Source organism: Erpetoichthys calabaricus, chromosome 1 (genome assembly GCF_900747795.2).
Source record: "Erpetoichthys calabaricus chromosome 1, fErpCal1.3, whole genome shotgun sequence".
In the NCBI taxonomy this organism is placed as follows: Eukaryota; Metazoa; Chordata; class Cladistia; order Polypteriformes; family Polypteridae; genus Erpetoichthys; species Erpetoichthys calabaricus.
The window spans coordinates 82,636,338-82,657,563 of record NC_041394.2 but is presented as its reverse complement, the minus strand read 5'-3'; the positions used below and the strand labels follow the sequence as shown (position 1 = coordinate 82,657,563).

General features: G+C 37.8%; 1 protein-coding gene across 1 annotated transcript in view; it reads right to left on the bottom strand.

Annotated features, from left to right (window-relative positions):
- Positions 1-10,708, bottom strand: part of rab1ba (zRAB1B, member RAS oncogene family a) — a 48,874-nt gene extending 38,166 nt beyond the window's left edge. Inside the window, exon 1 of the mRNA XM_028803007.2 lies at positions 10,448-10,708. Within this exon, the coding sequence (XP_028658840.1) occupies positions 10,448-10,461 (14 nt within the window). The 5' untranslated portion in view covers positions 10,462-10,708. The remainder of the gene's footprint in view (positions 1-10,447) is intronic.
- Between the last annotated feature and the right edge of the window lie 10,518 nt (positions 10,709-21,226).

The window sequence follows — 21,226 nt, the reverse complement described above, 5'->3', positions numbered from 1 at the left end:
AAAGTCAACTGAAAAAAGCTCTCAAAAAAGTTTGCATAGAATTAATGTAAATTAATTCAGGTTATTCTTATAAACATCTTCTATTAAATTCTGGACTAAGTGTGACAGGTAATTTATGTATCAAAAGAAGCAATTAACTAATAATATTTAAAATACATCTAGATAGAACAGGTATGTTTAAATGCTACAGCTTTATCAATGGAATTCACAACAAAGGCATCAAACCAAATCCAGTAAGCAAAAGGGCATTTTATTTTAAATATGCTCTTTGTGATGCTATGTCGGCCTAAATTTCAGTAACACAGTCCTATCAGTACAGAGTGACTGGCTCACACTTAAGCAAATTGATTATTTTGAAAAACTATCCCAAGCTGTGTGCAGATCAAAAACAACCTCAGTTCACAACCAAAACCAAACTTTGGATGGATGGATGTCTATATTTACAGGATAATCAACTGGGCAATGAGAATGCAACATGTAAGCATGTTAATTCTCAGGGTTAGCTCTGCTGTTGTTGTCAAGCTAGAACAATGTTTCCCTGGCAACAGAAACAGAGGATATCTATACTTGATGGAACACTAGGATTCAATTTCAAAGCACCATCTGTCATTTACTCCCAAAATTGATACGAAGTTGTACACATAGGTAATAAAAAGCCCACAAAATGTACAACTGTCTGTGTGAAAATAGTTTATATTTAGTGGTGAGAATAACTTTGTGAACACTTTAGAATTATCTATATTCATGATTTAACAAAAATGTGGTTTATTCCTCATTGAGATCACAATAATGGTTACAGAAACCTTCATTGTCTATGTAAAAAAAATTATATGAACCCCTGAATTTACCAAATGGCAGTGCCTACTTTAACAACAACAGCTTAGCACTCTGGTATTTGCTGAGCATTCTCACATACCAGAACAACAGAGGTTTCTCTCAATTGTTTTTATCTAACTAGTATTTCTGGACTGGAAAAGCTACTCAGTGTAATTAAGAGTGGATCTTTAATTGTGCCCTTTCAAAACACAACATTTATTTTACTTAATGAATTTTTCAAAGATTTACTTTTAAGTAAATCATTATTGGGTACACGAGCAACGTTGTTAAATTTCACCTCATTAATGGATAACCAAACATTCTCATGTGGAATTTGCTTGTATAAACCAAAATTCATAGTTCACTCATTTAGAGCAAGGAGTGGAGAAAATTTCAACACCACACTTAATGGTTGGGATGGGGATCTTTATTATTATTTTACCTTAAAAGCACTGGACAAGGAGAAAGTAGTTATACTTGTAGCACAAAAACAGATGAGTAAAAATTGAAGAACAAAAATGTATTCGATCTAATGGTCTCGGAAATTTGACTTTTGCCAAGAATTTTCATTTTGGTGCACAATTAAAAATAATACCTGTTTACTACCTAAAAATAGATCTTCCTGTCAGAGTCACAAAAGAATTCCAACTTGTGTAGCCACAGTAAGCAATCATTTTAAGGATAGTCAGCTACCTAAAAGAGTGACATAAACAGCAAGAAGACATGGGTACCGCGAGTCTGTGAGCAGCACGGTGGGACAGCACTACAAATATACACACGCTCTTCTCATTCAAATTCTGCGTGTTACGCATAGACCAGGCTGCCTTCCCTCAGGTACACTGCACTTCTGCTAAACTAGCAGAGCAAAGTAATCTCACATGCCTCCTGCTGTGAAAGTGAGTGTGCCTGAACGTTTCCTTGTCAGGCACACAAGATTAAGAAAAAGTAAAGTGGCAGCTGCATTTTGGTGCTTTGAAGAAATTTCTGCATATGTTTGGAGCCAATCGACAATTTTGATTTACATCGATGATGCATCCAGCCAACTGGTGATAGACAAGATCATTCATCACTGGCACAGCTCTACACTGAAAGTACAAGTCTGGCATCAAGTTGAACTTGAAGATTATTGTCATGTACAATGAGATTCTTATTTAAATGTTTCTTGCAGACTAGCGACTAGGTTCACCTTTGTCTTTAGTAGTATGCACCACTGGACATTAGCAGCTCTCCGATTGCAATCAAAAGGAAGTTTGGATGGGCTAAGAATAAAAACAATGTTTGGATCAAGTCTTCTTAATTTCTGGACCATGTTCAGCTTGACATTACCACTATTAAATGTAAAAAGAGAGTCTTTTTTGCTTTAGTAGTGTGTACTGCTTTTTTAACTATGCCATGCAAGTGGTCACAGCAGACAGAAGTCAAAGAGATACAACCAAGTGAAAGTGGCTAAGCGTTATCAGTGATGTCCTACTGATTGCCATGTACTTACCTGCAACACAACAATAAGCAATGTTTCCACTCTACACAAGTTCACTAGAAAAACAGATCACCAATGACTTAGGTTGGGGAGCATGCACTAATATACTTTGTTGCAGCACCAACCACACAACAAACCAACTTGGGGTCCCAAATTAGAGCCCGAGTGCAGCCATACCACGGGTGACACCTCAGCACCACACTACTTCGAATGGAATGGAACAGTGTGAGGTTTTTTGCAGTGGCTGGAGTGCTAATCCCATCTCCAACTCCCAAGTTTTCTCTGCAAGTTGGAGGATGTGCTAGGAGGGCTGGATGCAGTTTAACGTCATTCCCAACAAGAAGCAATTACAGGTTAAGGGCTTTGCTCTAGGGCCCAGCAGAGCGGAATTGCTTCTGGCATTTACGAGATTCAAAAAGGCAACCTTCCAATTGGCAGCGTAGATCCCTAGCCTCGGAGCCAGCACTTTGTCCCATTGACTTAGATACAGTTTTATACAGCATTAGTAAAGAAACATTGTTTGTTCACACTGTTCTTTGTGTATTTATGTAGCTAAGAAATTGGACTTTGTGTTAACTGGTCAAACTTATGATATATGCATAAATCTTAACTGAATTCCTTGAACTACTACTTGTTTTACAATACTATAGGCTGTGCATACTTAAAGGTACCTTGCATATTGCTGCAGTAAATTCAAATCTACAATCTAATCTAAAATACTGTCTAAAGACAGGTTGCATATGATGTCTTGCTGATTATTAGGACATAACTCAATGTGAATTTTATAGTTTAATCTTACCATGGGGACAGCGAGTTATTGCAGATAATAATTTTGAGGACACAGGTGTAAACCACTAGTAGTGCAGGGTGAGGACTATAAAAAGTCTGCTACATTATATGAAACATAGGCCATCCATAACTGTCAAGCAATGCTTGCTGTTACAACAAAGTACTGCACTCCTCTCTCAGTAAGCTAGCTTGGGGTGACAAACATGCTGCACAGCTTCATTTGTCTCTGTAAAACAGGCTAATTCACAATTTGTGCACTGCTACTGGGAAATATTTTTGAAAAGGATGAAATATAGGACACTTTCACACCTAACTATGCATCTTGACCTAGATACATATTTTCTACACCTAGAATCATGAAAAAATGTAGGCAGACATATTTTAATTGATTTCAAGTTACAAGTAATAGGGAAAAAAAAACAAAGTTCACATGTTGGCACAGTGTTGCAGTGGTTAGTGCTGATGCTCCCAAACTCCAGGAGATCTGGGTTTAATTTCTATTCTGGAAATTGTGTTCAGAGTTTGCATATTCTGCATGAGTCTATGCGGGCTTTGCTCAAATCCTCCAGAGACCTTCCATATCCCAAGATTCTAAACCATTCACATTCAAGAGAGTGTGGGTTAATATCAGACACTGCAACATGACGTCTGCTGTCCAATCCAGGACTGGCTACTGCCTTAGGCTAGATATGATCATGATAGGCTTTACAGCTCTTGAAGATCTTTTGAACAAAACAGATATTTAAAAAAAAAATAAAAAAAAAAAAAATTCAAAAAAGACATTGTTAAAATAACTGATACATTATTTTACTTCAATTATTTTTGATTCTCATAATATTTACTATGAAAGGTGCTATGTAAACTAAAGATTAATGATTATTCACATTTTCTTCAGGTGCCTTTTAATGGAGATTTCTATGAAAGTCATTATAAAAGAGAAGATTTGAACACTTCAAGGTTTTTAAATATGGTTTTAAAATCACATTTTGATACATAATGCTACAACCTAAAATATTAATGAAAGTTTTACTTAAGTATAAAGTATCACAGTAATATTTTACTCAGCTAACCATGTCATTCCATAACTACATTTTCTTCTAGGTCATATACTTAACGTCTCATCATATTGGTTTTCATATCAAACAATCTTAAGTTTTGACTAGAAACCAAACTTATTATTCTTTTTTTACCAAAATGATGCCCAGTTTAAATGGTATTTCTCATTTAAAGATATATCACTAGCTAAACTGCAAAAAAAACAGGTGACACTTAATCAGTACATGCTATTATTCCAGAGCTGGCTTTTTGACATCTAGCCGAGTCCATTCCCAAATAATCTCGATTTTTGACATTAAAAGTTATAGTGCCTGATTTCCCATATCTCTGCCAGTTTTACTGTAACCAAGGCCATTCCGGATGTGAGCAAACTTATGAATATAAGCATTATTCTTTGTCACAATGGCTTTTTTGTCCTCTATCAAAAGAAATTTTAAAAATTAGACAACTAAAACAACGTATGCAAGGCCTAAGACCCAGGTGCATTCGGTGACCAAGTTAACGGATTTGAAAGTTGGAACATTTCATACTTTTTATTTACTTCATTTAACGGTCAAGTTATTATATTTTTGATTATTAAATTGTTTTGTAACAATGAGTTATCTTGAAGAGAAATTGCAAGACTTGTATGCAATTACATATGTTAGTAGACTACATTAAATGTGCTTTTTAACAGCACTTTACATTGGAATTAAAAACAGGGAACAAGGGTTTGTAGGTAGCACAATAGCTTTCATAGACAGCAGATTGCAATTCAAGTTATGTGAAAATGGCATTGATTGATATGTGTTAGTTGTAGAGGGTCTGTGACCAATTTTGGTTCATTTTCTTAAGCACAACTTTTATGAAATTAATTAATAGAAAAATATCTATTAATACAATATGACCAATACTACCACTAAATCAGTATCAATATTAACATATGAAAGGAAAGAAACTGCAATAAGTTCCCTAATTAGCTATTAATATTAGTTTAAACACAATCTTTAGTTACAATTACATAAATAAGAACTGGGAAAGGAATCAATTTATTGTATAACAGGAATATGAATGGTACACAATGGGCCAGAAGATCAGGGGCTTTCTTGAATGTGTGTAACTGGGACTGAAAGATCAGGAGCTTATGCCACTGAAGCCTCCCACCTCCCGACACCACTGTCCATTTTTAAACCCATTCTGTGTGTTTATATCACTTAGGATTGCCGTACCTTTCCTGTGTTATTAATTAGTTCAAGCACCATTTAGCTGCAGGTTGATGACATTGGTTCTTCACAGATAATATTGTTCAATTAATTCAGTCTAATATATGCTTACATAACTGTTTTCCTCTTTCACTTATTTGCTGAGAAGTGGCTTTTTTGTACTCTTAATTGTTAACTTACATAAAGCAGCAGGAGACAGTGCTGATGTATGTGTGTGTGTGTGTGCTCTACCTGGCGTTTGACTCACTTGCATTGGGCACCCAAGTGGTTGTCACATGAGTTAAAAAGGAAAATATGTTCAAGAAACCACTCTTAAGGTAAAATTGAAATTAATTCCTAGTCAAAGCCGCACAGAACTTTTCCCCAGGTTAAGATTTTTGATTATGCAAATTAGCCATAGCTAGTCAATAAATTTTGAAGTTTTAAAACTTTGTACAGCACAATGTGTTCAAGACACGTAACCGAAAAATTAAAAGCCTCAACAAATTTCTATGAAGAATAAGTGTGCCACATCTCAACAAATTAGGTCCACAGCTGTCATAGTTGTTTCATTTGTATAGACATGGAATTTTGCAATAGGTGCTTCACGAATTATATGTGAATGCACCTAAACAATGTTAATAATAATAAAATGTTTCAAATCATGCTAACATATTTTTTGCTAGAAAGCCAAAAATTCTTGTAAAACAATTAATCAGTCTCTTTACCTGATGGAAAAACTGAGCTGAAGCAACAAGCAGTTTGTTTTTTTAATATAGCACCTTCCATAATAAACTTTTTCCCAAAGTGATTTTCATGTAGAACATATTAGTTAGCAACACAGAACTGGAATGAATTACAAAGCGACCTGAACAATGGCTGTAAATTATAGTTAAATTATGTCTTAAAAAGGGATTGGTCAGCACTGTCAATGACCTGCAAATGTTATTTATATGGGACTGCATGAAAGAATTAAAATAGAATCAGTAGTTGCATTCACACTGTTATCTTTATGTCCCAGTTGTCATCTGGAGGCCTGGTTTTTATTAAGGTACCATGACCTGAACAATCCCATAATAGACAAGTCATAATGTTGGCGAGGACCATTAAGAGTGTGAAAGAGGGGACATGACTAAATAAAGTGGGTATGTTATGCATATTGTTGGGTGGAATGGTGCATCTAACCTTTAGTGCCTACAGACTGGTGATGCCAGATTGGCCCAGATATTCAAAAACTTTAAAACTTTTTAGTATATGCAAAACAAAGACACAACAGAAACACTACAAGGATCATTAATTTTTGGGATGATAAAACTTTATGCAAGCTTAAAATTACAAACGAATAACTGCACCCTAGAGGAAAGAACAAAATACAGAATGTCAATGTATATTATTCAACTTTTTTTTAGAATCAAGTTAAAAAAGAAAATGTGACAATTGCAATCCTTTCATACTACATTGCAGACTGCTGTGGTCCTGTTTCCCGGAAAGAAATAAAAAGTTGCACAACTCCAGGTAAAAAGTGTGCATGCTACAAACCTACAATATTTTCAGACTAACCAAAACTGCAGTCTCATTAGAGATGACAAGGGGTTCCAAAAATTACTGGAACAATATTGCCCAAAATCAGGAGGTTTCTAGCATGATACAGTGCTCTAACTGTGCCATATTTAAATAATTTTTTGAACGATAACAACCACAGATTCATTGCCTTGTATACTGAAAGGCTGAGCTACAGACAGGTGAAATCACTACATCCACACGATAAAATAAAAAGGTATATACACTGTTAAAGCATTCAAAACTTTGTGGTGCAGGCTGGCTCACTATTCTAAAGACAAATTTGCACACTGCTACTCAAGAATAATCTTTCAGCTTGGTATCTCTGCTTTGTAGAACTCTCTCAGTATGCCTATCTGTCAGGCTGAAAGCTCAAAGATACCTTTTATTGCAAAGTCTTGTCTAAAGTAATTTTCCTATATTTAGTTTGCTTTGAAAATACCAGCCAGAATTTATTTGGCTCTTATTTTATTTTACTGTCAATAGTCTCTTATGTGTGTTGAAGTGGCTCTGAGGCTAAGGATCTGTGTTGGTATACAGAAGGATGCCAGTTCAAATCCCCGTTACCGCCGAAAGAGATCCAACTCTGCTGGGCCCTTGAACCTGCAATTGCTCCAGGGGCGTTGTACAATGGCTGACCCTGCCCTCTGACCCCAAGCGGTGTGCGAAAAATAAACTCCTAATACAAGATATTGTATAAGGCGAAGTAAAGAATTAACTCAATCTGGACAACATGACATCTACAATCACTAATCACTCCCATTTTTATTTTCCATGACATCTTGAATTGTGATGACCCTGTATTTTGCATTATCCACTTTGCAATCATATTTGCCATTTAAAGTGCATTAATAGGATGCCAGCTGTGAAAGACACTCTAGAATCAAGAATGGTTGATGTGTGACTCTGATGAAGCATATGCTTTAATGCTGAAATGTGTCAAGCATGTTTTGGAAAATGGATGGATGGATGTTTCAAAGTCTGAACACTCATAAATCATTAGGGTTGTGTCAGCATTAGATGGCAGCATGAAGGGGTTTCAAACAAAAATGTGAGAATTTCACTTTTATCAAACATTTTTTTTTGTTTAATGCAAACGGTTTCTTAAAAACCCAACTACCTTGATGACCCCAGTTATACCCTCAATATTTGAACAGTTTTCCTGATCTTACTTGTAAACTGGTCACTCATGCTCAATCACATTTTTGCTTTGTTAGCAAAAGTGTTCTGCTCTTATTAATGGATTTCTAAAAAAAAGAAAAAGTATTCTTAATGCATTAAGCTGACAAATATTGTACACCCATGTGGTGAGAGCAGACAAATAAAAAGAAACTAATAAAGTATTATGATGCCTTCATTTTAGATTACAGCATAGGAAAGTACAAGAAGATGAGAACTTCTCTTACTCCCAAAACATTTTAGATACAGTAAGTCTCATCAAATTTGCTCACTGAGGACAAAATATAATGGAGGACAGGTGGTGCCACTAACAAGGATCCACAGGGCTCTACAAGCAGATCAGCAATAGCTTCTCTCAGGACCTGCAAATGAATGCTACAAATGTATGACTCCCAAAACATTTTAGATACAGTAAGTCTCATCAAATTTGCTCACTGAGGACAAAATATAATGGAGGACAGGTGGTGCCACTAAGGATCCACAGGGCTCTACAAGCAGATCAGCAATAGCTTCTCTCAGGACCTGCAAATGAATGCTACAAATCTATAATCCATACAGATTACTTATCTCAAACATACATAATTAAACAAAGTGTAACTTTACAATCTCTTAAGTTGACCATAGATTAGGCATTTAACTAAACTTTATTGGGATTATTAAAAAACTGTCATAAGTTAATTAAGTTTTTAAAAAATATATATATACTAAAATGCTGCTATCTCTGTGTGATTTTCTCATCTGTCCAAGCAGTCTGATTAGTCAGTTTTGTTTGGCTTTGGTCCGAATAGTCAGTTTGGCTTAGTGGTAGGGATGCAATACAAAATTCAATTCAAAAAAAGGAGTTTAAAATGGTGCATTTCAATGACAACAGTGCAAATAAGGTACCAAGCAATGTTGTGTCACTAAACACCTCAAGGCGTAACCTGAACCACCTTAAAAGATGGAAAGTACAGTACTTGCAAGAATATGAACAATGTTTCCAAATCTGGCAACGAGGGCCCAGCTGCCATTTGTGTGAACAGCAGAAGAGCAAGGCAGCTTGAAATGACAGGATCCTAGAAGCAGGCTTTTTGGGAACACGATCAAGGGAAGAAGCACTGGGCAAGAGAGGTTGAGACACCCAAGGACACCAAGGAAATGTGTAGCAGAAATGCTAAGGGGTATACATAGGGCAAGAGATATCAAATATTTTTACATTTATTCCAGTACAAGTCGCTGACAGGTAACATAGCAAGTACCATCATAAGAGTATTCACATAACAAGCAACTATTTTGTTGAGGTACCTTTGGTAGTGATGACAGTTAAGCCTTTAAAGACTAAACAGGCTTTTGGAGAATGGACTGTGTGTCTAATTTTCTTTGCAAAACTGCTTACACTTCTTCGGGCTTGGTAAAGACCATTAAGGAATGACAGTCTTAAATGTTTTTCATAGACTACTCATAGATTTAAGTCTGGCCCTTAGCCAAGCCACTCAATTACATTTATATTTCCGCTACACAGTTTGGTATGGTCGGATTCGTGTATTCTTGATGAGCTATAGTTAGTTTCAATCTTAGCTTCACCTCAGACTGGAGCAGGTTGTCCTTAAGAATAAACACACATTTGCCATAATTTACTATTCATCGTATCCAAACGTGATTCATTCAGTACTATTCATACATCACTACAGAAATAAGCAAGCATTACCACCTATATACACATGGGAGTGAGGTGCATATCGGCATTGTGCACTTCAAACGCGAAAGGCGAGCGAGCAGGCCAGGTAACTGGCAGCGGCGACAAGAAGAAATACAAGCCCAGGTTTGCGTATTTGTAATTGCAGCACAAGGCTCATTTCGTTTTTGGTCACCTCTACCCAAAACGTAAAAATAGAAGGCAAAAGGAAACAATTAAAGAGGAAATGTTACATGTCTTTGATTATTGCTGAATCAGCTGCAAGATCGTTTCGATTTCGTGTCATTGAAACATCGGATGGATTACGTCACCCCGATAGTTCAAGTTAAACACTACCATACAAAAGTAAAGATAGTTTTTCGATCTTGATTGGAAAATACTTAACGAACCGCTTATTAAATAAACGTACACAAATTCCTATTTTTTACATACAACGAAAAATGTATGTCTACTTATTTGCTACGTGTAGGGGAGATTGAAAGCGACAAAGTAAGCGTCAGGTCCGCTAGCCCGGTGCCTCCAAGCAAGAGTGCGGGGCGTTACAGCCGGCGTCGTGCGGCAAGAACAACCAAGAGCTGTCACAAGCGCCAGCTTCATGCCGGCCCGTGGACACCATCAATAATTGATTTATCAGTAAGATGACATATACTACTGTGAACGCCGCCTGTTCTCAACAAGGGGGAGATAAAACCAAACACCATTGCAGCTACTCACTACTCAGGATTCATGGCTGGTGATCAACGATTCCGGCTACCCGTCTCGCTTTCTTCTGTCCGGTTCCTTGTCCCGTCTTCAGGCGTATGAACAATGTCACCTTTTTCTAGGCTTTCCTATGAACTGTCTGAAATGTGATCACTACAAACTCTCTGAGTGCACCTTCAAATTTCTAAATTTCTATTTTCCCCCCTTTACCTCCCAAGACAGCTTTCTCCTTTTCCCTCAAATACAAGATGGCTGCGCAGGTGCGGCAGTGACGTCAAAAGACGTGGCGTTACCGGAGGACGGCCGGAAAAGATGTACGCATGCGTCAACTGGAAAGGCGAGGGGGTGGAGCCCGGTGAATGCTGGGAATTCAAGTTCCACTACCCTCTTCTTGTTTCAAAGTTAGATGGCTGACTGAGGGTATTTCGAATAGCCAAGCGGGCGTTTTTAAGGTATTTTACTTTGTTGAAGTCATTGGAATTTGTTTAATTTATGAACTTGTTGACGTGCAAGCAAAAAAAAAATGTATAGAGTTTGAGTGATGCATTTTGCATTGCTTAAGGGAAAATATTAGTTATTGTGAAGGTCCCCAAGTATTTAAGCATTATGATTATGTATAGACTGTCATTGTACATAGAGGTAAATGTTAAGCTATCACTATACAGTACATAGATAGATACTTTATTAATGCCAAGGGGAAATTCACATACTCCAGCAGCAGCATACTGATAAAGAAAATATTAAATTAAAGAGTGATAACAATGCAGGTATACAGACAGACAATAACTGTCCAGCTCCATGCCTACAATAGAGCCTGCCTTCCTCACCAGTTTGTCCAGGCGTGAGGCGTCCCTCTTATTTATGCTGCCTCCCCAGCACACCACCGCATAGAAAAGGGCGCTTAATTAACCATTGCATCGTTAACCTATTAAAAGAAGTGTTTATTGTAACAAAGAAGAGAAGTATAAAAGTGCAAAGGATTCCACATTAGCTTCGCTCCGTATTTCTGCCTTCTTAAACAGAAGGCAAAGGAACCCTACTTGTCTCATACATGCACACTCAGTCTGGCTCCCCAGCAGAGAGCTTCTCCAAAAATCCATCTTCATAAATGCCCCTGAGCTGCTGACTCATTCTCACAGTATGTGGACCTGGAGGTTTTAATTCTTTATTGCCTTAAGTATTAGGGGGTATTTAAAAAATAATATTCCCCAATGTTCCAAAGGGTCGCCAGTGGAAGACTGGGGGTACAATTGAATAGGTTTGTTTTTTGGGAAGGTCTTCCAAAGTTTTTTTTCCGCTGGCATTTTTTGCTCTTTTGTCAGCAAAAAAATGTGGGTTTGCATTCAGGTAAAGTGTGAGTGTAGGAAACTGGGTGAATGGAAAAGAGTTAGATTTCAATAGTTTTAAGGGCGGATTTTAAAGTCCTTATATTCAGATTAGTTTTTAAGACTGTAAGATACTGTAAGTCTGATGGTGTGTTCAGATGGACAGGGAGGATGGAAGGAAAATAAAGCTCCAGATGTGAGATGCTGAAGAAAAAAAAAATCTGTAGGAGTTCTGAGTTCAAAAGACTGAACCAGGCATTCTACAGTCCATGAATGTGTCACCACTAACAAGATACTCTTGTGGAGCTCTCATTTTCTTGGTATATCAGGTGGCTGCAGCATAGATAAATAAAACTTTATTTGTCTCCAGGGATAAATTTGGCTCTGTACAGAAGCCCATTAAGTAAATAGAAAAATAAATAAATATACACAAACCAGATTGACAAAAAACATCCGACTTGGCTTTCACAGTCAGGCATTATGTAGACACATTGCTGTTGGTATAAAGGAGCCCCAGTAGCGTTTCTTGATGCACTTCCACTGAATAATTTGTTGGCTGAAAGTTCTCAGTGTTAGTGTGTCAGAGAGAGGATGTGTAGCATTGTTCGTAGCAAACTCCAGGGGGTCCAGAAGGTGTCCTATAACTGAGCTTGTCCTTTTAATTAGCTTGTTGATTCAGTTTGCCTCTCTTGAAGTGATGTTACAGCCCAGCACCCCCACACCATACAAAATCACACTGGCCATCACAAAGTTATAGAAGATGTGAAGAACGTCACTTCCCACATTAAAGGAACACAGTCTCCTAAGGAAAAAGAGCCTGCTCTGCCCTTTCTTATACAGTTCCTCTGTGTTCTGAGACCAGTCCCACTTGTCATTGATGTTGACCCCCAAGTTCTAGTAGGAATGGACCTCGTCTACATCCACTCCCTGAATAGTAACTGGACTGCAAGTGACATGATCTGGTGTTATTTATAGTCCAAGGTGTACAAAGAGAATAGAAAAGAGACCGGACTGTTCAATGTTGCTCACATTCATATCACTGATACAGTCCTTTAGCCTCACAAATTGCAGTCTGCCTGACAGGTAGTCCATTATCCAGGACACACAGGCTCATCACCCTGCATATATCTAAGCTTACCCCTTAACAGAGATGGTTGGACGGTACTGAAGGCAATGGAGAAATAAGCATTGTAGATAAGAGAGATAAGTGAATCCTTAACTACAATCTTAGTCCAACAGGTCCACTTCAGTAGGTCCAGGTAGTTTACCACAAGAGGACTCATGTAGCCCAGGACCAGCCTCTCAAAGGTCTTTATGATGTGAGATATTAGTGCCAGTGGTCTATAGTCATTAGATGAAGAGGCACCTGCCTTCTTTGGAATAGGAACAATGCAGGATGTGTTCCACAGCGGTATCACTTTCTGGAGCCTTAGGGACAGGCTGAACAGCTCACAAAGGATACCACAGGGTCAGCACAGGACTCAAGAACTTGAAGACTGAAGCCATCTGGTCCATGTTTTTTTCTATGTGTAGCCTCCTCGGTTGTCTGTTTACTTAGTCTTCACTTATGGACAACCTACACTGATTGTCAGAGGTGGACTTGTCATTGTCCAGTCTAGTCCAGTTACAGTTGTGTTATAAAAAAGTAGCAGTGTGTTAAAAAAGTTTAATATTTAAATAGCTTATTTCTAAATTTGAAATGTAGTGGAAACATTACACGTACAGTTCCTAATCAAAGTATTAAAACATTTGATTAAGTCTGCATCATTATTTTACAGGAAGCAAAGAAAATGAATATTAATCTGTTCAGAAAAAAATAGTGTCAACATTTTTCTCTTCAAACTCAAGTTCTCTTCAACCTCCTGTGAATTTATGGATTTTGCTTCAGAAACTGCATTTTTAATGTTGATGACCACAAGAACTGAAAAGAAAAATTTTACTCTCATCTGTCCACAGAAGCTACACCATTTCTCTTTGGGCCAATCGATGTGTTCCTTGGCATATTTTAACCGATTCTGCACATGCCCATTTTTCAACGATGGTGCTTTATGTGGGCTTCTTGTTGATAGCTTAGCTTCGATCAAATGTCTTCAGACCATAACACTACTTAGAGGAAATTTTAGATCATCTTTGAACTATCTGGAGGTGGTGATTGGCTGAATGTTTGCCACTCTGACTATTGTTCTATCCATTTTAACAATAGTTGCTTGTTTTCTTCTGCGTGTTTTGGGTTTCTATTGCCAATTTAAAGTATTTGAAATCATTTTAGCTGAGCATCCTATAATTTGCTGCACTTCTTTATATGCTTTCTTTATATGTTGCTGCACTTCTTTATACTTTTTTTTTATATGTTTCCAATCAACTTTTTAATTAACTTACATTGTTCCTCTGAACTATGTTTGGTATGGCCCATTTTACGAGGGGCGTTCAATAATTTAGCTACCTCAGTAGAAAAAAAAAAAGTTTTCAAAAAATTTTTGTTTTATTTTTCAGTATAGTCCCCTGATACCAGCTCCACACACTTTAACCCCTTTGAAAAAAAAAATCTTCTGTTTGACCATCAGACCAGGGGCCTCATGCTTAAACGGTGTGTACACAAAAATGTTGTGTACTCCCGTTTCCATGCTCAAATCAAGATTTATAAAATCTAAACTTGGCATAAAGCCATGAACATTTTCATGCTATCTAAAACCCTGGCGTACTCAAGTTCTCTGCTCGGTTTTGCAAACTGGCGGCACCCAGCGTCAAAGCAGTGGTTTTGTTCCAGTGTGGTTTCCCTTTCTTTTTTAGATCCACATCCCTGACACGGCTTTATAAATACATTGAAATTAACCACATATTGTTTATTAGTTTAATGCATCTGATTGTAATTAACCTGTAACAATATAATGGTCCACAGAATGGTCAAACTATTCTAAATACCATAACTGCTTTAGTGTTGTTATCACTGCACCTTCTTCTTTCAGCTGCCCCCGTTAGGGGTTGCCACAGCCAATCATCTTTTTCCATATTACTCTCACTGCACCACTCCAAGTATTTATATCACTGTATCTGAATGTGGAATCACAGCTCTACAGCAGCTGATTGGAAAGAGAATTATCGGTATACAGCATCAAGCACACGCTGCCTCAGCCATGCTGTCTGTTGAACTGCTCTCATACGACAAACGCTTCAGAGCCTTTCCTGTACAGACATCGTGGTTCAGAAACAGTTTCATCCCAAGAACCATAAACACACTCAATCAGTCCATCAAGTGCTCCTTGTAGAACTGTTTGTACTTATTAGTACAATTACCTCACTGTAAACTTGTGATACAGTTATAATATTGCACAACCTGAGCCACTTTATAAAGCGTGTATTTACATATGATGACGATATAGTTTTTAAGATGAAATGCAGCAAAATATGTTTATTATATTATACAGATAAAACTTAAACTTCATTTAAATAATCTATATTGTTAATAATTAAACATGTGAGGACTCGGTGTCGCAGCACTAGCAAGGAGCTGGCGCTCCGTTCATGGATTGTTCCGGCCTCGCACTGTATTCTTGCTGGGGCTGGCGCGTCACTGGAAGGAAAGATGGATAGAATAATTAAACATGATATTTCAATGTCCCTTAAAAGTTTTGAAGAATCGGCGTTTTAAGCTTACAGATGCCTTAATATCTATTACAGAGCTGATTGTGTGGCGATTGGGTATTTCGAAAAAGAAAAGGAAGGACAAGAATTGGGGGTTAGTACATTTGAAACAGACAGTATTGCAATAAATAATTTAATCGAAGGTCGCGCACAGCGCAGCAAGCGTCTTGCATGAGGCATGAACAATTACTGCTCCACCGTGTTCCCATATTTAATAACATGGTTTAACTCCTATCATTATGAAAATGATATCAAGTATACATCTCAGAATTTTAATTATGCAGAGAACTGTAATATCATGAATGTAATGGAGTCTGTGTCCTATCGGAGGAAGAGAAAGCCCATTTAAGAAGCATGTAGTGATTCACACACATAGAGCACATAGAAGATCAAATACAAAACAAAGCATTTAACATGCTACTTTAGTTACGATAGGATTTGAGAAACTAGTAAATTAAACAATTTTAAGATGAAGTTTATGATGTTCTACTTTAATGACAAAATAAACTACGTGATTAAAGTGGAAATTTTTGAGAATAAAGTTGACATTTCGTGCTTTTTTTCCCCACTGTGTGCCTTATTTTTTCTCTATACCCTAATAAGCTTTTATATAATACTCAGACGGTGGGCTACGACTCGCCTTTTCACAGTGACTTTGATATCTGACAACTTCTTTTTTTATTTCGGGCACTGAGCGACTTTGTGAACTTGAGCTTTCTAATTTCTCCGATACGCTATGTCACTCGATCAACTTCCTTTTGTTGTTTATACCACTGTTTAAACCAACAAATAGTAAGTTTTTCCTTGCCTCCACTTGGTTTTCACTGAAATTCTTCAATTTCCCCCCATGCTTTTGCTATTTATTGCCTTTTCACAGAACACAAAGCTTAAGGGTTATTTATATTGATTTGCATATTCAAAGAGGTGTAATTCTGGGAGGAGTTTGGGAGTGGTAGCAGGCACGTGCACGTGCGTTACTTTTCACGCTGACCGGGATTTATGGAGCGGAAGAACGTGGAAGTTGGCGAATGCACAGATTTATGCATCTGAATTTTTTTGTGCATATGAACATTTCTGCTTTTGTCCTTATGCCATGTTTTAGTGTGAATTCTACACACGGCATTATGCATGATGCCCCAGGACATCACAGCTGCCTTGACATCTTCATCACTGTCCATGGAGAGATGTCTTTAAAACTCAGAACAGGAAATAATCTGAGGGAGCAGGGTCAGGACTGTAGGGTGGATGGTCCAGCTGCTAGAACCCACATTCTCAGATGGCAGCCTGTGATTGACGTGACATGTGAACTGGCACATTGTCGTGAAGAAGCAGCACACCTTCTGTGAGTTTGCCTCGTCTTTTCTCCTTGATTGACTCCCTCAAATCGATCATTGTGTTGGCATAACTTTCCCTGGTTTTGGTTGTCTTGTAAACTCCAGAAACAAAAGTCCTTCAGTATCCCAGAAGACAGTTGCCATGACTTTGCCTGCAGATTTTTCTGTCTTGAACTTTTTTGGTATGGGGATGACTTGTGCTTCCACAGCATATATTCAATTTTGGACTCAGGATCATTGTGATAGACCCAAGTCTCATCTCCAGTCATCAAATCATGAAAAAAATTCACTTGGTCTTCATGGAGTTCTCCTGACAGCATTGGAGCCTTATGGCCTTCTGACATGGCATCATCATTCTTGGAACCCATCTTGCACTGACCTTTGACATGCCCAACATTTCATGAATTATTTTCCAAACTGTACTGGCCAAGATGTCTGTCTGACAAAATTAAATCCTTGACTTTCTTGCACATTTCTGTGGAAGTTGCTTCCATAGGTCATCCAATGTGAGGGTCATTTTCAATGGACTCTCTACCCCACTTAAACTGCTTACTCCAAAATTTTACTTTGTAGGATGATGGGGCAGACTCACCATAAACTACAGTCATGTGTTAATGAATCTCCTTTGGCTTTTTACCTTCTTTTGTGAGAAATTGTATCACTGAACGTTGCTCTAAATCTTGAATTTTCTCACTTGATTTGCATGAGGACTCTCCTGACATCTTGTCCTGTCTCTTGGAATTTTAGACTCACACTGAGCCACAACTGTGCATGAATAACCTTGAGACATGTCTTACCATGCCCAGACTTCTTTCAACATGCTTGCTACTTTCTTTCATACTCAGGTAGATAAATTATTGAACACCCCTCGTACTTACATTGTCAGAAGGAAATATATTTTATAACAATGTATGAAACATTTGCTTCCCTTCTACCTTAATAAAGGACAATTAATGACACCTGTTTTTTCACAGAATGAATAAATTCTCTAAACTCCACACTGCTATTATTTTGAATGCAATGCATGAGTCAGTTACTCGGAATAAGCAGCTTGCTTATTTCACTATTACATCCACAAGTAAATTATTTGCCAAACAGAAATAGCACTACTACTACTAACAGTGATTCATCAAGTTACCAACATTGCACTGCTATTTTGTTGAACACAACTGTAAATCGGTAGGAGTTGTTGATGTAGTAGGGATGATATGGAGGGACTGGTCATTTCAAGAAGGTGGCAGTGGGAGGGAAATCCAATTAGAAAATTGGTTCAGGATGTTAAGCTTTGTCCATATCCCCTTCTAGCACTGAGCCTTGGATTGCCTGTGTCCAGTAATTATGCCTAGTCCTTTTCAGACATCTTTTATGTTGTTCTGAGTGAGCTTGATTTCTATTTAAGGTTTGTAAGTTTCCTTTCTTTCACTCAGTTTTTTCTTTGGCACATGCAGTATGTCCTTTAGGGCCTCTTGTTCACCGGATTTGATTGCTGTCTTTTTTGCATTCAGGGGACTTTTTAGCTCCTTAGTAATCAAGGGCTTGTTGTATAAAAAGAAACACACTGTCTGTGAGGGTACCACAGTGTCCAAACAAAATTTAATATAGTCAGTGATGTAGTGACTACATCCCTTATTATCATATTATGATTCCCATGTGACTCGCATATTTCCCAGTTTGTCTTTTGGAGGTAGTCATTTTGAACAATTTGAGGCACTAGGCTCCACTTCCTCACTATCTTTGTGATAACAGGATACCACCTTACAGGAGGCTTGTAGCTAGAAATAAAATAAACCAGGTTGTGGTCAGATCTACCCAAAGGTACCAAAAATTTACACTTAAAGGGATCTTCATCTTTTGAACAGTACAGATCCAGCTTGTAAAGTAATTTCCTTGAGTGGAAGTTATGGAAGTTTGTTTTTGTTCTTTTCAAAATCACATGGTTGAAGTCACCACATAACATAACTACAGGGGCAGAGTGATTCACCATTAAAGTGTTGATGTTCAGTGAATCATTTCCGTTGCCCTTTTCCCTTTTGCAGAGGGTAGAATATAACATTAGTAAGGATGATGTAACTTACCTCCCTGGGCAAATACAGTGGGTGATTTCTGAAGCCAGTATTTCAATGTTTGAATTACAAAACTGTAATTTTAAAATTTTAATTGAGATATGCTCCCTTTTAATCCATTTCTCATTCACATAGATAACCAGTTCCCCTCCAGTATGTTCCCCCCCCAATTGGATCTCTGATTCCGTCAAGCATTAAAACAAAGTCAGGTATATTGGGTTTAAGCCTGCTCTCCGTAAAGCACAAATTGCTACTGTACTTGTATGCACTGTGACCCACCACAAGAGCAGACAGCTCATCTGTCTTATTTGAGAGCGAGGGTTTGTTCCTACCTTGAGCCCTGTGCTGGCAGGGATTGGCTCCACCAGACCCCCGTGACCCTGTGTTAGGATATAGCGGGTTGGACAATGACTGACTGACTGAACATTGGCCATTACAATGGGTGGCAGAAAAGTTTGGACTCCTTTTCACCTTCATCTTCGGACAAACAACTCAGTGCTGAGGCACTTGTGATTGCAGTACTAGTAGCTTATGGGAGTCTTTAATATACCCTATTTTATTTACTCTTCCCCTGGTGTTGCAGACAGAAGGTAGCCTTTTGGTCTTCTTCACAACCCCTCCCAAGTTCGCAGCCCATTCAAAGGGCAGTTGAGGTGAGCTTGCATGTGGGATTACATTGAGTGGTGCAGTGTCGTGGATTTTACATTTTATGTTTTGATTTTTTTGCCCACACAAACATAAGTTAACTTAATCCTACAAGGACAGTTAACATCAAAACCTTCTCTTCCTGAATTGTATCACCTTACAAAAAATGTTTTGCTCAAGATGGACAAGTTACAGGGTGAACTTAACACTTAAGGAAGTAATTAACATCAAAGCATCTCTTCTTCCTGAAGTGTACCTCACTTGTACAAAATCTGTGCAAACAACGTAGAAGACCAGGATGATGCTACAGGCTGTACTGATTACTTTATAAACTTCGAAAAGATGTGCACCGCTAGGCTTAGGAATTGCCAAATTGAAGAAATGCTGGATATAATTAAAAATTTTTTTTTTTTTTGCATTTATATAGTGTTTTTCTCACTACTCAAAGCGCTCAGCAATTGCAGGTTAAGGGCCTTGCTTAAGGGCCCAACAGAGCAGAGTCCCTATTGGCATTTACGGGATTCGAACCGGCAACCTTCCGATTGCCAGTGCAGATCCCTAGCCTCAGAGCCACCACTCTGGATATAGTTAAAAGATCTGACTTTAAGCAAAGTCATTTATCATATCGACATCCAGCCAGTCAAATGTGTGTAACATCACATGTTCCGGAATCCCACGTGGAATGTTAAAATAAATATAGCTTTTCCGTGGGACAGAGGGCAGGGTGACATCAGAAGAAGAAACAGTGTCGACCAGAGAGTATTGTCAGGAGAGGACAAGAGACATAAGACCGTTTTCATCTGATTGTCAGCTAAAGCATCTCATGAACAATATCGATTGCTAGATCAAAAGCCGCCCAAGGACATTCATTTTTTACAGTTTTCATAAGCTTATTCTAAACATATATATATATCCAGACTTTGGTATCTACATTTTCTTTTATACTGTGCTCTACTGTTATTACTGTTCTTTAATAAATACCAAGTTACTTTTAACATTCTATATTGTGTCTTTATATCTAGAATGATTGAATAATAAGGTAAATATTTAGAGCACTAAGGAAGTGCCATATGATCTGAACTACAAGGATTTATTGGGCTGAGGATGAAGAGTTCTTTCCAATAGTGAACAGTGAACAGTTTGTTAAAGTAAGACATCTGTGGTTGATAAATGGACTATAGCCAAGGATTTTGAGCCTTTGCATGTTTAAATATATTCTTGGAGACCAAAGTAATATTTAGGTGTGAGATACTGTATATCTAAGACATTGCATGTTGTTAGTGCCTATGATAAGTAAGTTTCTTGAAGTACTAGGGCAGGGGTCCTCAATCACAGTCCTGGAGGGCCGCAGGTTTTTATTCCAACTAGTTTCCTGATTAGAAAGCAGTCCATGCTGATAATGAAACTTGGTATTAAACTGTTTAGCTTGTTAATGCTTGCATTCATCCAAGAGCAATTTTCATTGCACTGTAGAGTTTCCTTCTGTGAGAACATTATCCATGTGTTTTGTGGACCAGAATAGATTTAAACTTGATGGTCCTTGCAATTCCCCTCTTATTAATTTCTAAACATTTTTTATCACCAATACTTCATGGTAAGCACGTTAGCTGGAGAGCTGCAGGTTTATTGGTGATCTGCATCTCATTATTAACTAATGTCTGATTAAGTAAACAAGCAACAATTAAAACTTAAATGCAGCTGCTAAAATCTAAAATAGACAATTAAGGGTTCTGAATGGTAACAGGCAAGAGAATTAAAATTAAGCCCAAAAAACGTATTGCT